Source organism: Aedes aegypti, chromosome 1 (genome assembly GCF_002204515.2).
Source record: "Aedes aegypti strain LVP_AGWG chromosome 1, AaegL5.0 Primary Assembly, whole genome shotgun sequence".
NCBI lineage: Eukaryota > Metazoa > Arthropoda > Insecta > Diptera > Culicidae > Aedes > Aedes aegypti.
This window is the reverse complement of record NC_035107.1, coordinates 93917442-93930179: the sequence shown is the minus strand read 5'-3', so window position 1 is coordinate 93930179 and position 12738 is coordinate 93917442. Positions and strand designations below refer to the sequence as shown.

The 12738-nt window shown below is 39.9% G+C and overlaps 1 protein-coding gene across 2 annotated transcripts in view; it reads left to right on the top strand.

Moving 5' to 3' along the window:
- The window catches only part of LOC110676137 (ERC protein 2-like), a 37043-nt gene extending 32241 nt beyond the window's left edge, over positions 1-4802 (top strand). The window contains exons 2-5 of one of the 2 annotated variants that reach the window (XM_021842837.1): positions 3419-3552; positions 3608-3829; positions 3885-3983; positions 4048-4802. In XM_021842837.1, the coding sequence (XP_021698529.1) occupies positions 3419-3552; positions 3608-3829; positions 3885-3983; positions 4048-4272 (680 nt within the window). In that variant the 3' untranslated portion in view covers positions 4273-4802. The remainder of the gene's footprint in view (positions 1-3418; positions 3553-3607; positions 3830-3884; positions 3984-4047) is intronic. The other variant, XM_021842848.1, reaches the window with a different exon arrangement.
- Positions 4803-12738: the final 7936 nt, after the last annotated feature.

The following is a 12738-nucleotide window of genomic DNA, read 5'->3' as shown; positions in this document are numbered from 1 at the left end:
AGCCAAGCTACTGTTTTTATTTATTGCTGCCAGTTCATTTCTCACGCTAGTAAGCAAAATCTCCATACCTTCAATAGCTTCGTGGACAACATTTGGTTTTTCTTGATGAAGCGAGAGTCTGTGCATCACTTCCGTATTGGCATTCAGCTGTTTTTCGAGAACTTTTTGTTGCTCCAATAGTCCGTTAAAATCCAACTTCGCCTGGATTAGCTCTTGACAGGATTCACAGCATGGAAGTACGTAAGAGTTAAAGTCCACTACCTTCCTGTCTCTTCTCCGCAGTGAACCCCTCTGCACGGTGACACCAATGCAGTTTGCATGAAACTTCCGCGGGCAGCCTACGCATGACCACAAGACCGAGTCGACAGAAGTGTCGCAAGCACAAATTTTGCAACTCATTACGCGTGACAAAAAAAAATGATTCGATTATAAACAATATCGCGCACGGCACCTGTAGCTACTTAAAGCTGATGTAATAAAAATTTAATGACAAATGAAAACGCGCACAGGTGGGCTGGAGCAATTAATAAACGCGTCCGAACTGGTTGACAACTCAAACACTTTTCTGCAATCCTATGTAAATATTCCATTCAAAACAGTTTACTAACCGAAGTTCCAATTTGAAACGATTCAATTCTTGCTTTTAAATTACAATTTTACGTTTTCCATGTCGTTTTATTGAATTTTATAGGTTGGACTCCTCACTATTTGATCCATAACTGTGGGGTCATGGTAATTGTACTAAAGTTCCACTCGAGGATTTCCAAGGATGTCCTCTAAAACCGTAGTAAATCTAGAGTGGAGCTTTTGAACGAATTACAGGAATAATTGTTGTAGGTAGTCTGAAAAATAAGACAATTTACACCGTCTTCAGCCAAAGGCTGCACAGACTAAACAATACCCCGTAACACAATACGCTTAAACGCCTGATACCGCCAACCAGTGTCTGCATATTTCAATATACAGTCAACAACGCCGATCTTCAGAAGGAACCGTCATCGTTGAATTCTTCTTTGTGTGAATGTTTTTTTTGACAATACATGCACGAATCTGGTAGAACGTGCATTCAGTTTTTCAATTACTTTTTCTACACTGATAATGTGAAAAAAATCATTTCAGTCAGAATACCCCACAAAACATCCGCAAATTGCAAAAGTTGTATTTTTTTTTTTATTAAAAGACAATCATGATTCATCGACTGGAAGCATCACATTGCCGTTTCCTTACACCAGTAATATAAAATTCATTTGTAATTTTTTATATTCAATTTTCAATTTCAGTGCCTCTAGGTGAAATTGAATTTTGAAATGACACCAACAGTGGGTAAAACTGAATGTGTGCGTGTGTTGCACCAATTGAGAATTTACTCCAAAAGTTATAAATGTTTGAAAGAACTGGTTGAATTTCTTACAATATTTCTCCAGTCGTTACTGGTCGATAATAGTAGCTGAAGAAATCGGTGGAGAATTCCTGAACGATTTTTCTTAGGTAATCTTATATTTTTTTTAGAATTCGTTAAGTTATCCGATGGTTGGAGTAGTAAACGATTTTATGGAGTCCCAGACAACCAAAATGTACGTATAACGAAATCACCTGGAGGCTTTGTATGTGCAAAAATTTCACTTATAGGATGTCGCGAAAGGGCCTTCTACGTACAAAAGTGGAGGCGATATGCGTGCATACATTATGTGATGAATAACAACATACATTGCGAGTGTATAAATATTCTACCGAACTAACCTGTGATCTTATGCGACTTAACATATGATAATAAATGTTCATTTGACAGCTGCTACGGATTGATTCGACTTACTTTGTACAAGTGTACGGGACGAAGCAAAATGTACAAATGAACTCAGAAAAAAGTGTTTTAGGCGAGGAAACTCATCAATCTGACGAGTTTATCCACGGTGTTTTGCGAGTTTGATGTAATTAGTATGAATAAATAACGTGAACTTTTATGCGATTTCTGGTTGTCTGGGATAAATTCTGAAGAATTTCATCCAAGCATAGCTTAAGGAATAAATTAAAGATTTTCAATCCAAATTCTAGAGCAAACTTTATTATAATTTCTAGAGGGATTCCTGGTGGAGTCTTTGAACGTTTTCCTAAAAAGGTCTAGACGAATAACAAGACGAATTCTTTATGCTTTTCCATGAGAAATCTGGAATAGTCGCGTAGTAATCAACACGGAGTACAAAAATACATTTTAAATAGCAGTAGAACATGGTTCAAAATAAAAATGTTCCCATGCCAGCTTCTGGCTTCCTCAGGCTCATGTAATAGAAGGCTCCAAGATTGATGATTAAAAAATATATTTTTTTAGTCCATAAACACGATTTTCTATTGAAAATTGAACTATACCTTCCTCAATATACTGGATGCTATGCCCTACAAATGATAAATACAGGTCCTCTTCAAACCTGATTTTTCCTACCTCTTTACATTTCAGTTGATAAAAATGAATTTCTACTGCTATAAGAAAATTTCGGCCTCCTAAGAACCCGGGGCCCGGTGCGGACCGCACCCACCGCACCCTGTTAGCTACGCTAAGCTAGTCAACTAGCTTCTGATTATTCGTCCGTTGAGCTTTTATACGGCATGTCTCGTTGGATAAATGTACGACTAATTCTGAAAATATCTTCATGTTCCAATTTGTTGCATATTGCAGAATAAAGATTTTTACAGCACGAATCGTAAATTTATCCTACGAGTCTTGCCGAGTAGGATAATTACGATGACTCACATAGGGAGCCGGATCCTATTCTTGGCACTTTGGATTTACTGCGGCAGGGAAGTTTTCGAAATCTTCTGGGTTCATGTTTGGCCACAAAATGCGTCGTACAGAAGTGCTTTCTATTGCAGAATTTAAAATAATTCGCCGAGAAATACCCCTTGCCAAAGCGAATCACGTGCCCAAGTAGGATTGTGTTATCTACCACACTATGGTCTACAAATGGCATGGCATGGCGTTTTTTCTCGGCCGAATCGTCTGAAATTTTGCAATAAGATGCACTTTATTACGACGCATATTGTGGCCAAATATGAGCTCAGTAGCTTTCACAAAACCCCACTGCCGAAGTGAATAAAAAGTGCCCATATTTGGATCTGGCTCCCTATCAGAAATTATATCGGACTGCATTCACCATCATTTTACAATTTCCGAAAAATTGTTGTGTAATGATTCATTACGCAACTCAAAACAGTTGCGTAATGAGAAAGCGTAGCGTAATGAATCATTACAGCACTGGTTTCATTTGCGTAATGACTATTCCCGCACTGCATACTCCAGTGCAGGAAAGTTGGCCGATTCATGACAGATTGGCGTGATGGAAAACAGCCTATTACGATGAGAAATTGCGAAAATAACTGTTACACAACATTCCCAAATTTATAATGCGCTTTTCTCGCACCACAGAAATTCACGTGCTGCAAGCCATCAACAACGTCCTGAAGGAGCGCCATGAAATCGAGTCCAACTACAAGAATCTGGCGCTAAAGTTCCGCGACATGCAAGAGGAGGAGTCCCTCCGGAGGGCGAAGGTTTGCAGTGTTTGTGAAATCCCATTGGCACTGTCTAGATTCTCTAATGACCGGTCCGTTTCAGTTCGATGAAGCACGCAAAAGGCAACTGGAAGAGCTACAGGCCAAAGGCGAGGCGCTCTGCCGGGAAAAGGCGAAACTACAGCACCAGATCGAACACGTCACGTGGCACCTGGAGGGATGCCGACGGAGGCGACCCTGCTTGGCACGGTTACCGGAGAACTGTCCGCTCAAGGGGGACGCGCCGAGCTGTTTGCCGCATTCACCGGAGAAACTGAAGATTATGGTAAGAGTGGTGGGATTTCGGTGATTGTTTTATGATCCATTATTGGTTTCTTCAGGCAAACATGAAGAGTACTGCAGATCATCTGGTCCGTGGAATCATGGATTTGCGGAAAAAGATTCACATCGTCCAGGATAAGTTAGAACATGAAGTTGCGGTTAGTATCTGCGAAGCGTTGCCTTGAACTCCATGTTTAATAAATATATTCCCAAAATTTTCAGCGCAAAAAGGATATGGAAAAGAAGTTGTCTGAACTGCGGAAGCAGATCTGCCAACATAATAAATGTATGCAACAAGCGGGACATCGAGAACACGCCCATCACCATGCTCACCATCATCACCATCACGGGGGAGTAGGAGGTGGGGGTGCTGGAGCTGGGGGTGGAGGAGGTGGCCATGGAGGCACCTTGTTGCCACCGATCAAAAACTGCATGGCGGCCAAATAGCAGCGGGCCGCGTCGGAGCAGGTGAAGGGACATCACCGGTCGAAGAAAAAGCAGAAGCACCAGTGTCCCCACGGGAACTACGTAAAACTACCGCGGCCGTGTTCGGGAGGGTTGGCATGAGATGAGTTCGAGGAGGAGTCATTAGCCATGCTTGATTAGCAGTTGATTTGCCAGAAAAGGGACGGGATTTGTTACCAGGTTATGTTTGAGAGCAGAGCAGAATTGTGTTGTCCGAATATAAGTTGTTGTATGATGCATCAAATGCAATTAGTTTAAACGGTTAAGTAGGGGAAATATATTTATGTTGCTTTAGACAAGTTCAAATATCAAAATTTTATATGTATTAATAGCAATGTACAGTTATGTTTGCGTAAGATTAAGCATAGTGCTTTCAGCATTCATTACATCTACAGTAAACTGCCGTTACCGAACACGTACTTCTCATATTAGAAAATTTAGTTTTTCATACTATTCGATGTAGTTCCACTATATGCTATGAATAAACTTACCTAACAACAGCATTTTGAAAATTCCATAGTGATTGTTCCGAAAGACTAAAATAAATAAAAGGTTGCTTTAGTATCACTTCATTCGGTTGAATTCGTATTAAATTGAATACAGCCGACTCTCTACATATCGATACCTTCCCATATTTCTTCGGCCCCTTCATTCTGCATACAATTTAGCTCTCAATATCACGATAGAGTAAAGTGGGGCAAAAGTTCGCGTGGGGTAAGAGTTTCTTTTCAAGATTTCTAGCTCATTTTAAAATAAAACATAAAAATGTCATGATAGTTCGAATGCTATTCAAGTAAGAGACTTCTACCCCAAATATCGTAAAATTCGATTGAGATTTGGAAAAGTTATGGCTATTTGTTGTTTTTTGACGTAAAAATTGTAATTTTTGGTCGAACTTTCATTGCATGGAACCAAATAAAGATACAATCTCTTTCGATTTTTTATGTTAGGGCGTTTCTAGGCCTATTATTAAGATGCTTTGACGTGTATTAGGTTTTACATAGATGCTTGGGAACAAGCAGTTATCAAATTGCTTAAAATCTTTATATTATCTTCAAATTCAGCGAAATTTGCTTGATCGTGGGAAAAAAGTCATCAAAATATCGAATTTTCACATTGTTTTGCGAAAAACTGCTATTTTTGGGTATATTACAATTAACTCAGCCTGTCATAAAAGTATCGATATTTTGTGTTTAAATCAGCGAACTTTTGCCCACACTAGATTTGAACTCTTGCCCCACCGGTGGGGCAAAAGTTCGTTTAAGACAATTAATTTTGAAACTGTTATAACTTAAAATGGGTACCGTAATCCGGGGTAACAGTGATCATTTTTCTGAATGTTTCTTCAATATTTCGTTTGAAAATGCAAATGTTGCAGGTTTTATATTTTTAAAGTACTGCCACCCATTGCTCGAAACTATATACTGTATTTTGTTTATTGAAAGATTTAAGCATGTTAAAAAAAATGTTTTAGGCGATTTTTTGATTTAGTTGATATGGGGTAACATTGATCACCTATATAAACAACGTTCGGTAATACTGAAAATATAGTTACTTACTTAAATCATGGCCCCTGAAGCCGAATATGAAGACCAAACGCTTACAAGTCATTTACTTTTTGAGTTATTTTAAAATTAAAAACACCTCGAACCGCGGAATACGCCTAAAGGTAGGCAATTTCCTATGGGAATTTTACATTGCTAACAGTAATTCAGTAATGTTGCCTAATTGAGCATACTTATAAAAGTTTTGACAACGAAATCGTTTTCGGCGATGTCATTTTTAGTAAGAACCACATTTTGCTTGCTTATATCGTTTGCAGAACTCATGTGAGACATGAATGTTCGGTAGTGTCATCCTTAACAATTAAAATAATTATTTCGAAAAGTTGACAAATTCACGCATAAGCTGAACGCAATTTTTACAAAAATATTAACTTTTATTAGCTTATGAATATAAGAAACAGAAGCACCGTTCATGATTTGAAAATGTTTCATCAATAAATGATAATACAAACTTTTGATGAGGTGAGTCATTCCGATCAATGTTACCCCGCTGATCAATGATACCCCGGATTACGGTAACTATTTTGACTAAAGTTTGTTCAGCAAAATTAGAGCCAATATGTTGAAGGTTGATTGCGTGGTATTTTTCAACTGCTATTGCATTTCTGGAAATTTCGATTATACCACTAAGGTCGAACTTTAGCCCCGCCTTCAGAAGGCCGGCTCCACGTTGCAGATAAGTATACTTAATTGAGATCATTACTCTGTTCGACAAGATGAAAATTTTTGTTGGATTAGAGTCACATCTATTTGGGTCTTGAGTCCGTTTTCAAAGGATTTGTAGCAAGGCTGTTAAGGCTGATTCATCTCCGCCCCAATCAGAGATATTCACAATCAAAGTAGGCATGTTTTTGTGAGAAAAACGACAATAACTCCCAAACGGAAGGAGATAGCGAGTTTCTTTAGTCATCAAATTACGCATTTTTCAAAGTTCTAAAAGTGTTTCATAGACTACTTTGATGAGATATTTGAATTGAAAACGCTAGAGCCAGAAAACCAGTTTTGTTCGGACCACCCTATGTCACCGTAGGAAAAAAGCTCTAAATCGGTCGATTTAAGAGATACAAAAAAACTTTTTTTTCGCAAAGTTGCTTAAAATTGAATGGTCTACAACTTTGCTGAAGCATGTATAATATAATTTCTATAAATAAGAAAGTTAGTTACGCCATTTCTATAGTGGTTATCACGCTTAATGGTATGGGTGCCCTAGTGTAGATGTAGTTGTGAACCTCAGAGAAAAACAATATGCACTCTGTCTCGAAAAACATCCAGAATCCGGGTGTAAATTTTTCAAATTGAATAATATTTCCATATGCATTTTGATGAGTCTGGAAAGCGTGTGCAAGTTTCTTTGAGGAAAACAAAAACAAACTGTGTATGACGAGCGTATGCTAGTCTACGTGTGTTCAAATGTCACTAAGCTTTATGAAAACGTGGTCCACCCTAATTTTCAATAACACCAAACAAAGGGCCTTACTAATATAAACAACTTTGTAGAAGACCGTTTTCGTCTAATGTTTCATTCTAAAGCTCAAAATGCATCTTTCCGCGTAAAACTGATTCCTGGACCACTGTGCGCTGGTTTGACCACATTTAATCTGAACACGTTTTAATCTGTACCCCGCTAAATTGCTCAACGTTCAGATTAAAAATGGTTCAAACGTCATTTAGTTCATGGAACGGAGTGAAGTGAGATGAAACGCTGTGGAACGGAACGCAGAATCAAAACAAAACAGTGAAAGAGGTTGCCAGAAACACGATCCTAGGGTGACTAGATGTTCAAATTAGAAATGAGCCCCGATGGTTTGTATGAGGTACCGTTCAAACTAGCGGGGGTGCACGGTACTCTCAAGTGGTGTTCTGCGAAATTGAAAAAAATGTTGTACACAACTCGATTTTTACAGCACTCGTCATAATTATTTAACTCGGCAAGCCTCGTTGGCAAAATGTACGACTCGTGCTGTAAAAATCATCATTCTGCAACTTGTTGCGTAAACTACTATTACCTCACTACATATTTAATTCAATGCAGGGAAGTAGATCGTTTCATGATAGATTGACGTGATGAAAAACAACCTATTACGATGAGAAATTGCAAACCCTTATGTCGAAAAAGACTTATAACCTTCATGGGCCATACTGAATAGAATTTGTAAGACAAACAGACCAATAAATATACATAATGTAATATATACAATGAACACGGAATTTTCCGTAGTCGTATACTTATGATACTGAGCTCAGTTGCATAGAACGTTTAGGATGCATTTCGAGCTGTATCGGAACATCTTCAGATCTAATATAATTAGTTAGGCTTTTACATAAACATAAGCTATTATTTTTGGTGTATTTTCACAATATCTATCGTTATCAGAATTAAAGTGATCACTGAAACTCCGATTATTATTTTTAGCACAGATGATAGCAATCATGAAAACACTTAACGTTTTCCTATCGTCATGCAATATTTTTATGATCTTTAATAATTATTATAATTATAATTATAATTATAATTATATTATAATAATTCTATGAAACATACTTATCTGATTTTTTGACACCGGCCTATGAATGTTTTGTACATGGTACATTTGGTGCGGGTGAGAATCTTTTTTGACCACCTCGAACGTATCCCTTTCTATCAAAACACTGCTACCTAGGCGAGCCCTATCGCGCTCGGCTCTCCCAACTAGCATGTTACTTATCATGGACGCATTCATCACCAGTCCAACTTTTGCTGTCTCGCGTTTCAGGCGGGTGTAAAGGTCTTCCACCTTTTCAAATGTTCGGCCGACAATGTCCATATCATCCGCGAAGCAAACAAGTTGACTGCATCTCGTAAAAATCATATCCCGGCTCTCCGCATAATACCTTTTAGCACAATATTGAACAACATGCACGAGTCCATAACCTTTTCGTACTCACCTACGGGATTCAAACGAACTGGAATGTTCACCAGAAACCTTCGCACAATTTTGCACATTGCAGACCCGTTAGTTTCCCGGGAAAGCTGTTCTCGTCCATGTTTTTCCATAGCTCTACGCGATCGATACTATCGTATGCCGCCTTGAAATCGATAAAAGATGATGCGTTGGGACCTGGTATTCACGACATTTCTGAAGGATTTGCCGTACAGTGAAGATCTGGTCCGTTGTCGATCGGCCGTCAACGAAGCCGGTTCGATAAATTCCTACGAACTCGTTTACTACAAGTGACAGGCGAAGATGATCTGCCCAGACAACCAAAATGTACGTATAACGAAATCACCTGGAGGCTTTATATGTGCAAAATTTCACTCATAAGATGTCGCGAAAAGGCCTTCTACGTACAAAAGTGGAGGCGATATGCGTGCATATATTATGTGATGAATAATAACATACAATGCGAGTGTATAAATATTCTACCGAATCAACCTGTGATCTTAAACGACTTAACTTATGATAACAAATGTTGATTTGACAGCTGCTACGGATTGATGCGACTTACTTTGTACGAGTGTACGAGACGAAACAAAATGTATAAATGAACTCAGAAAAGAAGTGTTTTATGCGAGGAAACTCATCATACTGACGAGTTTATCCACGGTGTTTTGCGGGTTTGATGTAATTAGTATGAATAAACGAGTTGTTACGTGAACTTTCATGCGATTTCTGGTTGTCTGGGTGGGATAATACTTTGTAGGCCGCATTTAGAATCATGATCACTAGAAAGTTCTCACCATCCAACATGTCACCCTTTTTGTAGATGGGGCATATTACCCCTTCCTTACATTCCTTCGGTACCTGTTCTGTTTCCCAGATTGTGCCTATCAGCAAGAGCTTGAGCTTGAGCTTGAGCTTGATTGGCCGCCCGTGGATGCACTCCAGTATCGCCAGATCAGCTGCACTTACACAAGGAACCAACCGAATAACTGCTTGGGACTAACAGGCATCCTCAGTGTATAAGTGCTGGTGATCTTCTATTTTTAGGCAACAATGGCACCTGCCACGTCAGAATGCTGACCAATGAGGGGAAGGGGGAGGAATTGATGATGCATTGAACTGACTCCCACGTAGACCGTATATTCCACTGCATCCACGTCAGTTCATGCGGGAGTGTATGGATTGGGGGAAAGGCATGGCAGAGAGGTTTGCTTTTGTGGTTAGCAGACTGCCTATGTATCAGGTGTAAGAAAGGCATGCGCGTGGAAGTAGGAAGCGTTAGGGAAACGGTTTCTTGTCCGTCTCTGGTTCTAGCGTTTGCTATGAACGAATAAGTTAGAGTGTGATATATTTAGAATGGAAGATAGAAGCAAGTGAGAGATATACAACTACAAAGTACGAGGAAAGGGACGGGCCTGGGATTGAACCCATGACCTTCTGCATATGAAGCAGAAGCGGTAGCCATCAGACCACCAACCCCGTCAGAGTTCTGTTTCCCAGATTGTGCCTATCAGCAAGAGCAGACAAATGGCCAACCTCTCTGGCCCCCTCTTTATGAGTTCAGCTCCAATACCATCCTGACCAGCAGCTTTATTGTTCGTGAGCTGATGAATGGCATCCTTAACCTCCCTCGAAACCGGGGCTGGTTGATTGCCTTCGTCCGCAGTACTGACGAAGACATTTCCTCCGTGGCCTCGACCTTCATTTCCTGTGCTCTCAGCACTATTCAGGTGTTCATGGTAGTGCTGCTTCCACTTTTCGATCACCGCACGCTCGTCCGTCAAGATGCTTCCATCCTTATCCCTATACATCTCAGCTTGCGGCACGAAGCCGTTGCGGGAAGCCTTGGGCTTTTGATAGAACTTACGTGTTTTCTTAGACCGGCAAAGTTGTTCCATCTCCTCGCACTCCGTCTCCTCCAGGCAGCGTTTTTTCTTCCGAAAGAGGCGGGTTTGCTGTTGCCGTATCCGTCTATATGGTTCCATGTTCTGCCGGGTCCCTTGCTGCAGCATGACCACCCGCGCTGCATCATTATCCTTCAGAATCTGCCTACATTCCTTGTCGAACCAATCGTTCCGTCGACTCCGTCCCACATACCCAACGTTGCTCTCAGCTACATCGTTGATGGCTGCTTTCACTGTTCTCCAGCAGTCCTCAAGAGGGGCTATATCCAGCTCGTCTTTTTCCGGTAATGCAGCCCGGTGTATGCAGTTGTGACATTCGATTGCATATTCTTGGACGCGGCGAAATCAATAGGTGGCTGTCCATTAATTACGTAAGACAATTTTTGGGGTTTTTCAACCCCCCCTCCCCCCATGGTAAGATTTTTTGTATGAAAATGAAAAATAAATTGTATGGCAAGCAAGATATCTCAGAAAAATTTCACTGTTGCGAAGCATGTCGTCTTTTAGGCAATTTGATTCCAATTTGAAATCCAGAACAATGCCGCTTTCAAGCTTGCAAGAGCTGTTTAATTAATATATTCGGATTCCGCCCCGGCTTTCATGGATATCCGCGCAGTGAAATCTTCGTAGCCAGTTTGCCGCCGGCCACAAAACCACAACAGAGCAGGAACCTATCGCGGATCAACCGGCGCACCACAGCAGCTTCAGGCAATGAGATGAATGGGTAGTTTGGAATTTCGAAGTTGAAGAAGATCAAATTTGTCCAGCTACAACGACGGCCATTTTTCGTGGAGTTCTCGTGATTTCGGTGGCTGTTTGAGGGCATAAACGCAGCACGCTAAACCAGATTCACGCATCGCATGTATTCGATTGACTGTTTAACGATAAACATGCGACGATCGACGTGCCACCATATTTCATATAACGGAGGGTATTAGAACTAACTTGGAGGTGATGATTTGGAGGTTAAAATCCCCTCCAAACACTAGCGATTTTGCGGTAGGATGTTGACATTTGATGACGAATATACATTGTCATGTTTTCATAATCAAAAGAAAAAATGAAGCAAATTCCGCATTTCGAGCGTTTTTCGCCGTGCGTAATTTACTCATTAATTTTTACAAGCCCTTGCTTAATAATAAATACAACCTATTTGCACAGGAAATATGCTGCATGAGAAGGCCGATTTTTTGCACCCGGTGCTCATTTTTGAGCGGAACAAGTTTTGCGTGAGATTGATAAGCAACAAACCAACGAGCGAGTCAATTTTGTTGTTGCTGGATTTGACATTTTGTTGTGTCTACAAACATTAAATGCAGGGATGTTATAAATTTTGGAAAAATCTCCACTTTCTATACCCATAGGGTTGAAACAACTGTGCCTCACGAAGAAATTCACCTCAAATTCACAAATTTTCAAAAAAAATGTAAGAAAATCAGGAGTGCATATAAAAAATATCTGAAAGCGTCAATAATCATTAAAAATTATCGCCTTTCGAAGAAAAATATAAAAATTGGGGGTAAGGTCTGACGGAAATGGTCTATTAGTCGTAAGCCGATTCGTTCGTTAGCCGGTGGGCGCTGAACTTTCCAATAGTTGGTCTGAATAGACCATTTCCGTCAGACCTTACCCCCAATTTTTATATTTTTCATCGAAAGGTGATTATTTTTAATGATCATTGACGTTTTCAGATATTTTTAATATACACTCCTGATTTTCTTACAATTTTTTGAAAATTTGGGTATTTGAGGTGAATTTCATCATGCGGCACAGTTGTTTCAACCCTATGGGTATAGAAAGTGGAGATTTTTCCAAAACTTATACAACATCCCTGCATTAAATGTTTGTAGACCCAACAAAATGTCAAATCCAGCACACAACACTCGCTGGTTGGTTTGTTGTTTGTCAACCTCACGCTAAACTTGTTCCGCTCAAAGATAAGTATTGGGTGCACAAAAATGGCCTCTTCTCATTCAGTACATTTTCTGTGCAAATAGGTTATATTCATACCTGAGCAAGGGCTTGTAAACAAAAATTAATGAGCACAGCGAAGGAACA